The 16,175-nt window shown below is 26.4% G+C and overlaps 2 protein-coding genes across 3 annotated transcripts; both read right to left on the bottom strand.

The window, feature by feature from the left end:
* Positions 1 to 2,959: 2,959 nt before the first annotated feature.
* On the bottom strand, positions 2,960 to 10,914 carry LOC145185488 (6-phosphogluconate dehydrogenase, decarboxylating-like). Of its 2 annotated transcripts, XM_090098840.1 has the most exons (18): positions 10,598 to 10,914; positions 8,630 to 8,663; positions 8,451 to 8,492; positions 7,837 to 7,897; positions 7,507 to 7,625; positions 7,107 to 7,172; positions 6,712 to 6,830; positions 6,383 to 6,452; positions 5,889 to 5,957; positions 5,646 to 5,711; positions 5,434 to 5,559; positions 5,127 to 5,190; positions 4,794 to 4,924; positions 4,084 to 4,217; positions 3,899 to 3,998; positions 3,686 to 3,777; positions 3,571 to 3,601; positions 2,960 to 3,485 (listed from the first exon to the last, which is right to left on the bottom strand). In XM_090098840.1, the coding sequence occupies exons 1-18, from the start codon at positions 10,609 to 10,611 to the stop codon at positions 3,366 to 3,368; spliced, it is 1,458 nt and encodes a 485-aa protein (XP_089954966.1). In that variant the 5' UTR covers positions 10,612 to 10,914; the 3' UTR covers positions 2,960 to 3,365. The 2 variants fall into 2 exon arrangements, with proteins under 2 accessions (XP_089954966.1, XP_089954967.1); XM_090098841.1 differs by lacking the exon at positions 5,434 to 5,559 and having other exon boundaries at positions 10,598 to 10,750.
* A 2,189-nt stretch (positions 10,915 to 13,103) lies between these two features.
* On the bottom strand, positions 13,104 to 15,770 carry LOC145185878 (uncharacterized). Its single transcript, XM_080061918.2, has one exon. The coding sequence runs from the start codon at positions 14,676 to 14,678 to the stop codon at positions 13,413 to 13,415; it is 1,266 nt and encodes a 421-aa protein (XP_079918044.2). The 5' UTR covers positions 14,679 to 15,770; the 3' UTR covers positions 13,104 to 13,412.
* Positions 15,771 to 16,175: the final 405 nt, after the last annotated feature.

Raw genomic sequence — 16,175 nt, 5'->3', positions numbered from 1 at the left:
AATTGGCATGCAGAAAATCTTAAAAAATTATGTTCTAGAATCAATTATTGCCTTAATAAAATTGATATTGAGCTCATACGGAGCCTAGCTTAGTCTATACCAGGCCTAGTTGATAAAGTCAGAAGAAATGGTTTAATTGAGAACAACTGATTATATATATAAAAACTAGAATAAAAATACTTTCTAGAACATTTTTCCTTTTTGTTTTATCCTACTTCTTTAAAGAGATATGTGTCTTTAAATCCAGTCTCGTTTTTTAGTTGTCACCCATTATATATATATATATATATATATATATATATATATATATATATATATATATATATATATATATATATATATATATATATATAGATATCAGGATTGGCCAGGAAGGCGTGGTTATATTATTGCACGCCATAATATGACCATGCAAATACTATTTCATTTTGAAAGTTTGACCACAGCTGTTAAGATGTCTTGAAAATTTGTATACATTTCAAAAATGCGCTGAAATTATCTTAACTACAAAGAAACTTAAAAAAAACTAATCCTAAAAAAAGAAAAGAAATCTTCTGAAAACAAAAAAATATAATAACAAAAAAGAAAAGAAAAATAACTTAACTAAAACTAAAATCAAAAAATTAAAAATTGTAACAATAAGATTATTTAAATTACTTTTATAATTACATTTGAAATACATAACTTTAAATATCTTATCTTTACTAATGTTTTTATAATATAATATTATGTGAAACCCTTTTAAATAAAGTAACAATTTACTACTAACGATTGTTTAATAAATACGCATATTTAAAAGTTAACAAAAAAAGATTCTGAACAATTCTTCGAAGTGACGTAAAAAAAAGAAAAAAAATTTATCGTTTATTTTGTCAGAAATGCGCCGCCTTTGTATAAAACTTAAAACTTAAATTTTTTTTTTTTTTTTTTTCAAATTACATTTATTAATTTATATATATTATATATCATACAAAATATATATATAACTAAGTAATGTAAATAAAAATTTATAAAACTTTCATTGATACTTTAAATAAAATCCTTAACAGTAATTTTTTAGTTTATTTAAAAGCATTTCGCTAATATAAAAACGTTAATAAAGGTAAAAGTGTCAAAGTTATTTATTTTTTACGTAATTAAAAACAATTTTTTTCAGCGCATTTTTGAAATGTTAAAAACCGTGGTCAAATTGTCAAAACAAAATATTATTTGCGTGGTCATGAACAGGCGTGCAATCGCAGGCTTTCCTGGCCAAGCCTTATATATACATATATATATATATATATATATATATATATATATATATATATATATATATATATATATATATATATATATATATATATATATATATATATATAATATCAAAAAGTAATTTTTATAGTAGCCTAAAGAGCTTAATTACACAAAATATATCAACATAAAAAATTTTTACCTCCTTAACATTAAGCACCAGGCTTTTATAATGCAACCATATTATTACAGGTGAAAGTTGAGTTATTAGAAGCAAAGTTCTTTCACTTTCCAAAGAAAATATCCAATACAAACATTCACATAGATTTACCTAAAAATTTATTGTAGGCGAATAGTTTCGTTTAGTCAAACAGAAAATAAAAATTAAAAATTATATACCAGTATATAGGTCTAAACCTTTTCATTTCGATGAATAAGAAGATTTTGAAAAAACAAGTTTTAAATTCAGAAAAACCAACCACATTTAAAAAGTGTTAAAGCTAAAATATTCTTATGCTTTTCATTCTTGGTTTATATGGAAAAAAAAATTGTAATAAAATTTACTAGCATTAAACTGTTTGATTCATCTAAGATTTTGATAATCTCATCAGTAACTTTTAAGATAGCTTCTTCTAAAAGTTTCTCCAATTGATCATTTTTTCTCTCCTGAAATAAAATCAGATTTATTAATTATAATTGTTAAAGGAAAAAGTTGAAATTGTTAGAAATATTCTTTTATCAATTTATATTTGTTTAGTAAACAGTGGTAAAAATTAAGAATATTTTAAAAAATTAGGACAGGTTTTTTTTCTTTCAAAACATTAATTTTAAATATCAAAAAAATTCATCTAATAGGGAAGATTTGTCTTTCATTTGAACTTTGAAACATTGGGATTTTTATTTATTTGTAAAAAGAAAAGGAGGATTGAAGCAAGGAGAATATTTCAGGAAAGAAGGTTATCTGAGGTAGTTTTGAAAATTAGTATTTTGAAAAGAAAGAATGGTTGGTTTGAATAGTAAAGAAACATTTACATCTAAAGTTAAAAAGAAAAAATCCAGCAAATAAATAAAAAACATCAAGATTACCTTATAAATTTCCAGTAAGATTTCCATTAATTTATTCAGTGACATGATTAAAACTTCACAACATGATTAAAACTTCAATAATAAAAAAATTTATGAATATTTATAAAAAATTTAATTTCTAAAATGTAAGTTAGGAGTTATAAATTTAAAAGAGCATCTTTAAAGATTGTGTTTTTTAAAAATTAACTCTATGAAATGAACTTGGTAAAACATATATTTCAGATGCAATAAATGCAACTCCACAAAAAAATTTTGCAATAAATATAACAGCAACTTGGTCTCTCTTAATCATAAAAATTATTTATATAGAACAAGATAATAGCATTATTAATCTAGTTCTGATTTACATACTGATGAGGGGGGGAAAGTCATAAGCTCGCTAGACATATTTCAGTAGATCAGCAATACAACAAAAGTAATAGCTTAAATAAACACCCATCACTTAAAGGAGAGCAATTAAAATTCTGACAAGTTACATTTCAATAAAAAATTATCACTTGAAGAGCTTCTACTTTTCCATTAAAATAAATACAGGAGAAAATGAAAAAAACCAAACTTTACAAAACGCTTAAAACTTTTCTTTACAAATTTTTTTTTGCTGACTAAGAAACCCTTAAAGAACAAACAGTATGACAAAATGTAACAACCTGAAAATGTTGTATTTCATAATAATAGGAATAAACTACAGCATAAATACATTATAAATGTAAACTGTCAGTGCAACATATCTCAAAATATATAACCTGCAAACATATTTACCTACCAGAAGAAAAACTTCAATTATAAAAAATAAATTAATTGTAAACCATGAAATATATTTAGAAAACGCAATAAACAAAATTTACAGGATTAAAAGAAAGGGAAAAAATTAAATACAAAACTTCTTAAAAAGAAATTGTAAAAGTACTAACATAAAGATTCTGAAAGTAAGAATTTTATTTTTAAAAATTCTTTAAAAGAAGACCTTGGGAATGCTTATAAATAACTAATTTGATAAAAGTATTAGCTACTAAACCTTTTAAGAACACAACATAATTGAGACAAAATTATGCCTGATAAGTTGTTGATGCAACTCGCCCACCATGACCAGTCCAATCTGCATGATGAAAAGTGCCAGGGCTACCAATTAGTTCATAGGTGTGAGCTCCAAAGTAATCTCTTTGTGCCTGTTAAAAATAAGATTGATGTTGATTATAAGAATTGTTAATTTAACACCTTCCAAATATTATCTCATGAAAAAACTTTTTTAACCTGAATAAGATTAGCAGGCAGTCTTTCAGTGCTAAAAAAAATTTTTACATAATTTAAAAACTAGCACTAATGCAACAGATCACTACTCATATACTTGAAACAAATAATCACCCACCGAAAACCATCATAAAAAGCAAGAGCAGATGAGAAGCATGGAACTGCCACACCAAGAAGAATGGCATTTGATACAACTCTTCGCCATGATAACTGAAAAACATACAATTTTGTAAATACTTTTTTAAGAATAGATTTTAAACTATTTTTAAAAATTTAAGTTAAACTCTACTTTGAAATCTATAATTACAAATGTTCCTCAATACAGTGATACCTGAGCCTTATGAATAGCTTCTGTGAAGAAATCATCTAATAGTAAATTTGTAAGGTTGGGATTTTTCTCAAAAGCATCACGAATATTACCAAGGAACTGACTAAATAAGTAATGTATAATAACTAAATTATATTATCTGTAAAACACAATAAAATGTAAGACTAAACTAGTATACTAAACAATACCTTCTTATTATGCATCCTCCTCTCCACATCATTGCAATATTACCATAATGCAAATTCCATTTAAACTCCTTTGCAACTTGTCTAAGTAGCATAAAACCTTGTGCATATGAAACTATCTTAGATGCATACAACGCCTAAATAAAGAAGGCTATAATACCAGTCACCAGTATTTTTTAATCTAGAGGCTGATTTTTTAAATTACTTTTATAAGGGTCACAGTCATTTGCAAAACATAATATTAAAATGAAATATACATTATTAATTACAAAATATATCTAAATACAGAAATGTATTTTAAATATATTTGTTTTGCTAGATACAGAAGTTTCCCAGAAAAACAGATTATAAAAAACTAAAAGCAACTGTTCCTTATGAGGATAAAAAGAAAAAATCTAAAATTTGTTAAAGCAGTTTCTAATAAGATTATTAGAAACTACTGTAATAAAAAAAAAATTTGTTAAAAAATAAAGTATAGTTTTATTAAAGTTGTTGCTTATCAAAAAGTTTAGCTTAATGAGGTTAAAAAAAGAAACTATTTTTTGATAATAAAGAAAAAAAACAACAACTATACTTTACTAAAATTATTGCTTTTCAAAAGTTCAGCTTAATGAAATAAAAAAAAAAAGAAAAAAAAAAAAAAGAAACAATTTTAATACAGAAACAAACAATAGGTCATAAACCAAACTCAAATCAAAAATCAAAGTTATAACCTGTCGTATATCTTCAATAAATTCTGCTTTATTCCCAGTGTAACTGTATTGGGATGGCCCTTTTAAAGATTTACTAGCTTCAACTCTTTCATTTTTTAACGATGAAAGACATCTTGCAAACACTGACTCAGCTGTTATTAAAGAAATGTAGAAAAATACTATTTTGTAAATGATTACAATAGATAACTTCCAGGCGGAAACATTCATTTTACAAAACCTTTTAAAATGTTTTAACAGTCAACTTTTTCACAAACTGTAGATTTTTTAAAAAGTTTTAAATTAGCACTTACACTCAAAATATAAACTATGAAAATGAAGAAAGTAAAATATTACCAATCAAGGTAACAGGCACCCCATAATCCAATGCATTAATTGCTGTCCATTTACCAGTTCCTTTCTTTGTAAAAAAAAAAAAAAAAAAAAAAGCATAGTAATAGTTTTAAAATTTGTATCTTTTTGATGTAAATTTTTACTGACCCTAAATATTCATACAAAATTCTGCTTAAAAAGTTATACAAAAACTAAGCTTCATAACTCTAATAAAACAATGACTGGTGCCAAACTGTATACATGAAAATAAAATGGTTGCTCTTATACTAAATTGGTAAATATGAGAAAACCCACTAATTTATATATATACTTGTCCTGCAGTGTCTTGTATCTTCTCAACTAAGTAATCTCCATTGTTATCTTTATATTGAAGAACAGCTGCAGAGATTTCAATTAAATAAGAGTCTAGTTCTGTTTTGTTCCAGTTTTCCATGACCTGAAGAAAACCAACTTTATGGCTGCCACAAACTTTAAAAAAAATTTAAAACCTATGATATTTCATTTAACTTAAAACTTATTTACTTTTCCAATCTCAAAAGCTGACATGCCAAGACAGGTTTTCATTAAACTGTATGCTTCACATATCACCTACAAAAAAAAAATGTCTTAAAATAAGATAAAGTCATAAAATAAAGAATTTTCTCTTAAAATATTTAGTGAAGAATAATTATAAGTGTTGAAAATTCAAGTGAGGATTTGATTTCAACTCTAACAATTTAATTAGATTTTTTTTTTTTTTTGAAAAAGAAAAAGAAAAAACAAAACCTGCATATCTCCATATTCTATCCCATTGTGAACCATCTTTACAAAATGCCCAGCACCTTCATCTCCTACCTATAAAATACTGTGAATTACTGAAACTCTCTTCATTCTGTAAAATTTTACAGAAGCAATAATTATGCTAAATTATCTTATTATGGCTTTTTAGAGAAAATGTGCCATAAATACATGCTTATTGTGTAAAAAGCATGACTGATGACAGTTATTCTGTAACACATTTTTGTTGTTTTATTTCATTTGTTAATAAAAAAATTATTAAAAATAGAGTGGTTTGGGTTTTAAAAGTTTAATATTTACATTATTTAATATCATTAAAACCTACAAATCAGTTATCATGTTGTAATAAATTAACTATAGTAGTTTAAAAAAAAAATCCTTTTGAGGAAAACTTCAATTGGCTTTTTAGAATCTTAAGAGTAGAAAAGTTAGAAAAAAGAAAAACATTCTCCTCAGAGACTGATAATTAAGAAAATACATACCCAATCACAACAAGGCTCATTTTCTTGTGTTTTTGCAGAGATTGATTGGAAAATGTGTTTGATATGTGGCCTAAAACAAAGTACTAATTTTACAGTCAGCCAGTTGCTATTCGGTTTATTTGAAAAAAGAAAAAAAAGCATCTAACTTTTAAATCTAAAACTAAGAGAGCTTAATAGATAAACATGATAGATAATTTACAGAATAAACTTAACTAATCACTTTTTAAAAGTAAGCTGCATTTTCTTGTGTTCTTAGATAAAATTATAAGATTGATATGAAATCTTTAGCAGGATACAAAAAAAAAACTAATGTAACTAAAAGAACATACCATGCTTCAGGTGCTCCACCTGGCATCAAGGATGGCCCATGCCTAGCTCCCTCTTCACCTCCACTTACACCAGAACCTACAAAATATATATTCTTTTCCTTAAGTTCTCTGTAACGTCTCTAAAAAAAAGAAATACAAATTTAAATATCTTTTATCTTTTTTATAACTTGTAGTAAGTTTTTACTTACTAAAGTTATAAAAAAAAGATAACAGATATCTTATTTAAGTAGTACTTTTAAAAACTTCCATTAAAACTAAGTTTACTACAAAGATATCCCATCTATTGTTTTCCTAAGTTATCTGTTTGAGAACATCATTCATTACATTAACACTCTCATTATCATCATTTTTTACTAAATATACAATTGTAAATATATCATCAATTAAAAACTTACATTAGAATCAGAGTATTCAGAATTTCCGCCATCAATTATTATATCTCCAGCTTCTATAAGTGGTATCTAAATAATACATTTTATTGTGAGAAAAGTTTTTAAAATATTTTATAGCATATGCATGTTATTTACTTTTTTTAAAAAAAAAAAAATTTGCTATCACCAAGTCACACTGACTGGTCTTTTATACCTTAATTTGAGAAGTCACTGCTGCAAGTATATTTGTAAATTAAAATAGTTGTAATACTCAATGGAAAAAAATAAAAAGCCAATTAAACTGCTTGTGGTCAGAAAGCCACTGAGCATAAAGATTTTTAGCAACAAAAAAGCTATTGTGGATATTCTAAATTCAGCAGGCTGTAGCTTACAATTTAATTAGCAAAATAAGAATTATTCTCACCAATTTTTCAATGTAATCATCAACAGCATCACCAGCTTTTACTAACAACATGATTCTTCGAGGCTTTTTAAGTTTAGACACCATATCTTCCAAGGAAGTGGCTCCTATTACATTAGTTCCTAAAATTGAAAAAAATTGTTTTAAAGAATATGCAAACATAAGAAAAGGAAACAAATGTAGAAACAAAGAAAAGAAACATAAAAAAATGTTAAAACAAAAATTTGAAAGATAAAACTAAAAATTGAAAAAAAAAAAAATTAGTAACAAGTATTAGTAAACCTATAATAAAGCAATAATTGAGAAAATACTTTAAGAAAACTTTACTGTCACCTTTGGCCTCATTAGCCATGAATTCTTCAACTTTTGAGACAGTTCTATTAAAAGCAACAACCTAAAAAATATTTTTTTATGAAGGAAGATCTCAGAGACCCTTGGGATTAATTTCAAAAAGAAAACAAACGTAAATAAGATTGAATAATATATTCTTATAATAAATTATATAGACTCATAACTTTCTAACGCAAAAATCTGACAGATGGTACAATCCCATCAGGGATTTTCATAACCTATAAAAAACTTTTAACTCTTTAAGTATCTAAGACTTTCTTTCAGTTTTAGACCTAACTTAATGCTGTGTACATTTTTAGATGTATGATTTAAATGCTCCTCATTTATTTTATTTGATTAATACCTAATTCAAAACAAATCATAGGATAGCAGCTTTAAAAAATGAAGAATTAACGAAGAATGAAGAATTAACAAAGGATGAAGATGTAATGAAGAATGAAGTGATAAAAATTAAACATGACTATATATTTGTTATAAAAATTTAAACTGAAAACAATCCGATTGACATACAATTTTAAATTTAATCAGTAAGTAAGTTTTACAGATTTTTTTTTTTTTTTTTTTCTAGTTTAGTACTTGAGTAACTAAATACTTACTATAAATCCATGATCATTCATGTTTAAAATCAAATTTTGGCCCTAAATAAAAAATTCTCAATATCAACTTAAAAAAATAAGAATTAGGTTGAAAACTGTGATTCCAGAATCTTTGGAGATAAGGTTTTAGTGCTTAAAATACATTATGAATTGATTAAAACAAGAGATTGGTTTCTTACCATAACAGCCAAACCAATCAATGCTATGTCCCCTCTAAAGCAAGATAATAAAGTTAAAGTAATATATGGAATACTTAACAAAAAATAATTAAACTAACATTCTCTTGCTATACTTTAAAATGTTCTGAACTTTAGGAGGATAAATATATTAACAACCAGTAAAAAATTTTTATATTTAAGATAATGTTTAAAATTTTGTTATAAATATTTAACTCAATGCTTTTAATCATGAATGATTGTTGTAGTGCTGCAACCAGGATTTTTTCCTGCATATTACAATAATTCGGACAAAAAAACTGTTTATTGACAACTAAATCTAATTTATATATAAAACTTTTTATTTACATACATATAACTGCATATATTGTATATATTGTGTAAATACACAATATATTTATACACTAGGATGCCACTAGATAATAGATCCTATATATATATAGAAAGAAATATGCTGTAATAATCCTTTTTTTTTATTTACAAATTCAAACTTGTTCAGACATGAAATTTTTTTGTTTACTTATTAACTTTAATAGAAATCAAAGATTCTAGAGATTTATGTAATTTTATGACAGAAAGTAAGCAATTTGATTGTAGTAGTAGAAATTGGTAGTTTTCTATATATACTATTATTATTTTTATTTGAAAGTTTTCCATTTCAATTAAGAATAGTGATGGTATAAAAAGATGCATACTAATGAAAAATTTGGTGTATTTTTTTTTATTATTATTAAAGATACTAGTGTCAGTTAAATCATAATGAAATATGTGTGATAGTATTCTTCTCAACAATTAGATTTTTTCATTATAAAGTATGGATTATACAGTATATAGTATGGATTAGCCTAATGGTATGGGTGTTATTTGGCATGGCAAGATATAGCTTAGTATTTCATGATGAAAAAAAGAAATATTTAAAAGTATATTAATATATTTATTCCAATTACTTTAATGTTTTTATTATTTCTAAACAAGAAATTTCTAATAGTTTGAGAATTTTAACACTGATAATAAATCTTTGGTTATAAACCCTATTGAAACTATGTGGCACAATCAAATAAATTTACTAAAAACTTAAAAAAAAAATAAATAATTAACAGGAACAATAAAAGAATTTCAAAAATTTACAAATCATTCATCAGAAGCAATAGATCATTTAATCAAGGTTAAGCTAAAAGAACCCATTTTCTAGTTCATTTTAAAAAGAAATGTACCATTCATATTTCTTTATAAAAAAACATCTTCACAAGCTTAGTATTCTATTTGAAGACCACGTTGGAAAAACGATCAAGCTACATTTTTATTGTTTTGAGTAAATTAGATTTTAAACTTCAAAAAACCATAGCTCACTTATTTGTTAAGCTAAATATCTGTGTAATTTGATCGGTTTTCTAGTTATATAGTCAATTATTATATAGTTAAACTGCAGCCGAATATAAAAGGGGCAAAAACCTAAAAAAAAGCACAAATGTAGCTTGATCATTTTTCCAGTGTGGTCTTCATTTTTATTGGTACTCTAACGTACAAATATATACACAAGATTCTGGGATAGTTGTTTAGATTAAATTCATTAACTACATTAATTCAGTATGACACTTTTCCATATTGAATTATAACTTGATTCCTTATTATTATTGTGGTGCCTGAAAAAATAACAGTACATCTAATTTTAAGTGCAGTTTACTTATTTAGAAATTTGTTCTATTAAGTGAAAATCTGAATTAAAAAACTAAATTAAAAAACTGTGATTTTTCTCTAATGTTTATTTTTAGGCTATTAATAACATTACATATTTTAAGCTCTAGCTTGTAACATTCACATCTTACAGTTTTTCTTACAAGTTTAACATATATTAGGTAGTTTGAAAGATCATAGTTATCTAAATCCAATAGAAACCCCATGCTAGAGATACTTAATTAGGGATACTTCTTTCAAAAAGTTTTTTAAACATTTCAATTAAATTCAGCTTACGTCGGTTCAGCCATGATTTATTCCAGAAAAAGGCTTTAAAGGATCTTTTGTAGGATATGTGATGGTGAAAGAAAGAAGTATGTACTTTGATAATAGAAGTAATAGGAGCCAATTGAACAACTGAGACAACCTTTTAAAATACCGTATCGGAAGTCGGAAAAAGTGTCGGATACATACACCTGATTATATCCTGATAACTAGATATGCTGGGTCACTGAGCCATAGCACCAATTTCCCACCCAGAAAATCATGTAAATCATGACCTTTTTTAATACTGCCTCCAACACCCATATTCAGCTGATGCATAAAAAGGTTGCACCCTGTAAATTTAAAAATCTTAATTTTCGCATTTGTTCATTTTTGTCGGTATAAAATTATAAAATGCAGCTTCAAACCTAATCTAGTGTTTTAAAACTATAGAAGCAAAAATAAAAATACAATAATGAAAAATAGTAAATTTTCTTTATGCTTATTTAACTGAACACTCAGAATGAGACGACTTTTGAAAGTCGGGAGTTTTCTAGCTCACTAATACAATGTGCTGCACTTATCCTACAATACAAATATTATTGTACAACGTTATGGATGTCCATGAAATTGTACAATAAAATTTGCGTATCGCGCGTGAAATGAAAAATGCTATTTCGTTCCCTGAGCGAAATTCGAGTTTATTGCTTGAATCTAATCTGTAACAAATTATATTAACTGTTTATAACGTAGATAAATAATAAAAAGTTTATTTTTTAAAGATTTGAAGATTGATTTCCATTTTAATCTTTTCCATCTCTCATCAATCAAAATCACTCTTTAAATCCTGTTTAAAATTACTAAACTCGTAGCAAAATTAAAAAAAAAAAATTTTAGGCATATTTTATGCAACTTTTATCCAATTTCTTTTGGCATATAAATAATATATATATTTTTAGCAATGAAGAAAAACACGAAGAAAGTTTGTTTCTTATGTTTAAAGAATCTAAATCTTGCCAACCTGTCACTACATCTTTGTTGAAAAGGATTCAAATCATCATAAAATATTGAATTGATTTTAGTGATCCAAGGGAACCTACTGGATTATGTGGGTGGTGCCGCTCTGATATTAGAAAGCACGAATTTTTATAACTTCTCAATTATCATAGACCAACCTTTTATCAGAGAATAACAATGTGATTTTCTATTTGAAAAATTGGCATATTGAAACAAGACATTTTGATTAAAAAAATAATCAATAGTATTGTGAAAAGGAGATTTCATTGCAAGCAACAATTACCCGTTAAGCAATTCGGTTTCGCAAGCAATTCGGTTTCGTAAATATTGTTTTCTGTTTCTAGGCACAATCTAGTGCACATTCATGTACATGGGCGTTACATCAAAAGAATGTGAAATATTTAGAAGCTTTGGGTTAGTTTAAAGCGATTTTTTTTTAGATTAATTTAGAGTAATTCATTCTTACGTAGAGAAAGTTTGATGCTATTGTGAATGCAAGCTTTGGCAATTTTCAATAAAATAGAGATTTTGATATTTTGAGTATAATTTAATTTTTTATTCTAAAAAAATTACATTATACTAAGTTACATTTAAAAAAAAATTAAAAATGTTAGAAAATATTTTTGCTTACAATAGGACATAAAAAAATTTTCAATAATTTATCTATTTTTGGTAATTTCATTTTAAATTTCAATCTGCAATTCCTCCCGAGAACAATATAACCAAATTTTGGGTTTTGTATCCTAATGACCAGTCGCTTCTCAGCTATCAATCTCATTCAAGATTTTTTTTAGGTCACGGCATCATGATTAAGTCACATTTTTAAAATCGTGGCTTTCAATATTCCAGATACTCTTAAGATGGCACTAGCAAAATAGTTAGATACACATTTAAGATGCACTTGGAACAATCACAGTTAATCGTTGTGTGAAGTAAAAAATCATTGATAACAATAATTCAACTGCATTCTTTACTGAATCAAATGCGCAAGATTAATTTTTATCAACTACAACCCAGGGCTTAGTATCTGTTTATAATAAGTAACTATTAGAAAACCTTAAGAAAGGCACCAACAGAAAAAAGCGGAATAAATTGTTAAAGCAGGTGATCAATCAGTCTACAGTTTCAGAAAAATAAGATTTTCCATAATTACGGCGTCTTATTTTAAGATTTTGATATTTTAGTATTATTATTTGACTAGATTCTTATTGTACAATTATTAATCGATATTTTAAATTCAAGTTGAGAATTGAAACAGATAAACAAATCAAAGAATCTTTAGGAAAGAAAAAAAAACTTGATTTGTTTTTGTTATTGAAAGATGTCAAAAGCTTCTCGTTCAAGTTGCCGCTTTATTTCAATTTATTTGAACTATTTGTATTTGAAAAATCAATTAATGATTGTGTGATAAAAATCGATTCAAATAAAAAAAGGTGATTCAATTAAAAAAAACTTCAAGCACATTCGTTATTTTCGAATCGCAAACCACGAACTTTCAAAATTGCAAAAAAGGACGCGGTAATTGCACAAAATCTCCGCATTCTTGTAATTAAAAAGGATATTTTACACTTTTATATAGTCAATTTTTTAAAGATCTATGTTTACAACTCTGTTAATAACAGTCTGCAAGTAGATGTACTTCCAGAACTTTGTAAAAATCCATTGGATTGACTCCAAGTGTTATCTTTCCCAAATTTCTTAAATCAAGTTCCATTTGTTACTGATACCCAGTAATTTATGTGAAGACAATTTAACATTCTAAGTATCCTCAAATTAAATAATGTAAAAACTGTTTAAGTTGAAACTCTTAAAATTCACATGGTGTTAAAAATTAATCATCAAATATTATTTTAGTACCAGTATACACAACAGGTTTCAATCTCATTTTCTTCTTTGCCTGCCAAGATGGATGTAAACTCTCAATATCATCAGTTTTAGACTTTGTTTGAGAATAATTTCTAAACTTATTTGAAGATTCTTTGAAAAGACCATTATTCTTTTTATATTTAGTTTCAGATTTTGTTGATTCCTTATATGTCTGAACACCCAATTTTTCATTCCTCAACTTCTTACGTGTACGTTGTCCCATTCGATTATGCCTGTTTTTAGTAACTTTTTTATTGCAAATAAAATTTTTTGGTTCAACATCAAACTCCTCATCTATATCATCAGTAAGTAGAGTAGGTTTTTCAAGAAAAAACGGATCTAAATGAGCTCTTATTTTTTCTTTTTCTTTCGATTGAATACCTGGCAGCAATTTTTTATTAACATCTGTAGACTCTTTATGCTCTAAATCATTTGCAACTAAGTTGTTCTGAAAAATAACCTCACATGATACTTTTAAAGAATCAGTGCTTGATTTGAGAAATTCACCTAATTTTGGTTTTGATAAAGCTTTAGTAGCAGGCTCAGAATTGTTATTTAAACTTACCAAATTCCTTTTTGATGGCTTTCTTTTCAACTTTCTGGGTTTTTTATGCGGTTTTTTTAGATTTTTACCACTTTCTATTGACTTTAATTTTTCAATAATATCTTTAGAAGAGAACATTTTCAAGTATGCTATTTCTTTATATTTGTCATCTAAGTTACTATCTTGCTGAGACAAATTTTGCAGCTTTTTTTCTGTGTCTGATTTTGATGAGGCAGCATTCCACACATCCTTGCAAAAGTCATGACAAATCCCTTTAAAAACATCAACCAGTTTTTCAGCCAATTGCTCAATAATTATACTTTTCATTGCCTCAATTTCCTTTAAAAGATTGGCAACTTTCCGCTTATTTTTTTCAATTTGAATTTCATTGCCTTTTAATGAACGTAACAGTTCAATTCGACGAGTTAATTTCCTAATTTCATAAACCCTTGAACGCTTTAGTAAGTTCCGTATTACTTCTTTTTGCTTTTGAGGGCCAATCTTTTTTTCTTTGTTAATAACTTTTTTCTTTTTTCTTTTCACCTTCTTTTTTACTAAGTTGTTTGTTAAAAGTTTTCCAGAATGAACATTTTCATCTTTGAAGATTTCTGTATTTGCATTTGTTGAGTATAAAATATCATCATCACCACTATTTATCACAAATTTATCTTCCTTAACTAAATCCATTATTGCACTACTTAATCAATTTAACAGCCTAAAACATTTAAAAAAATGTATTTTCACCTATTTATGTATGTGTGTATACATGTATGCATGCATGCATACATACATACATACATACATACATACATACATACATACATACATACATACATACATACATACATACATACATACATACATACATACATACATACATACACACATACATACATTACATACATTACATACATTACATACATACTTTTGCTTTCTCTACAAAATAGATACAAGTCTTCAGACTTTATAAGGCTCTTGATAGATGCAAGATTAGTAACAGAGCAGCAGGTATGATTGCAAATGCAGTATTGAAAGATCTAAACCTCCTAACATTAGAAACTATTATTGACCCAAGTAAAACAAAGAGACAAAGAAAGTTTTGGAGAGAACAAGAGATTTATTTCATAGTGATGAGATGAAGAAACTGGCATGGAAAACAGGATATGACTCTAGCGCTAAATGCCATGAAAATATGAAAGAGGACACTATGTTATAGCTTCCTTTCCAGAAAAAAAAAATACATTGATCATGTAGTTCCAAAAAGCAATCAAGCTACTGATGTTGCCAATGAAATCATGTCAGTCTTAAAAGAAACAGAGTCTATAGATACTCTTTAAGAAAAAGTTTGTGATGGAACAAACAACAATATAGGTAAGAACATTGGCATTTTGAGAAAAATTTAATAACAGTTGGAAAGATCACTAAAATGGCTGGTAAACTTAAATGTTAATAGATTCATGTGTCAATCACATGAGTCTATTAACATTTTTAAAAAAATTTTTTTATATTGATGATGGAAATTTGTTATATTGATTTGGATTGAATATATTGCTAAAGCAATTATATTTTATCCAAATGACATCCCAATTGTTACTTTTTTCCAATTTCTGGAAAGGTTGTTAATGTTGCTGATGAGGTTGGTAAAGATCTCAGCACAGATCAGAAATATTTTTTGAAATCAAGTTTAACTGTACAGGTAGGATGTAATTCAAATCAGCAAATGGCATTTCTAGAGTGTAGCCAACCAGGTGTTATAAATCATACTAGATGGCTCTTGAAAACTAGATGAGTCTTATGTTTGTAAAATTCACAAACAGTTGCATCAAAATCATTACAGAAACTAGTTAGTTTCATAGTTAATGTCTATAGACCTACATAGTTTCACATAAAGTGTCATAGTGGATATTAAGATGGATCTAAAAACATCTTTTTTCTTACGAAACAGTCAACAACTCAAACTAGGCCAAGATATTGTGTTTCCAGTAAACACAATATCTTGGTCTGGCACAATTATTTTGCTCATCATGAACATCTGCTGAAGCATATTTTGATATGATTGATTGGGATAGCTGTCAGGTAACAGCCTCCTCTGCTGTCACATGTATCCAGCAATGACCTTTAGACATGTTAGCAACTTTATCAATTTTTTCATGCCATTTACAAGCTGATGAATGGATAATAAAA

Source organism: Hydra viridissima, unplaced genomic scaffold (genome assembly GCF_058129835.1).
Source record: "Hydra viridissima isolate aposymbiotic clone 2 unplaced genomic scaffold, HvirCarnegie_v1 scaffold_9, whole genome shotgun sequence".
In the NCBI taxonomy this organism is placed as follows: domain Eukaryota; kingdom Metazoa; phylum Cnidaria; class Hydrozoa; order Anthoathecata; family Hydridae; genus Hydra; species Hydra viridissima.
Note: the sequence above shows the minus strand (reverse complement) of the source record. Positions and strands in the feature narration are given on the sequence as shown.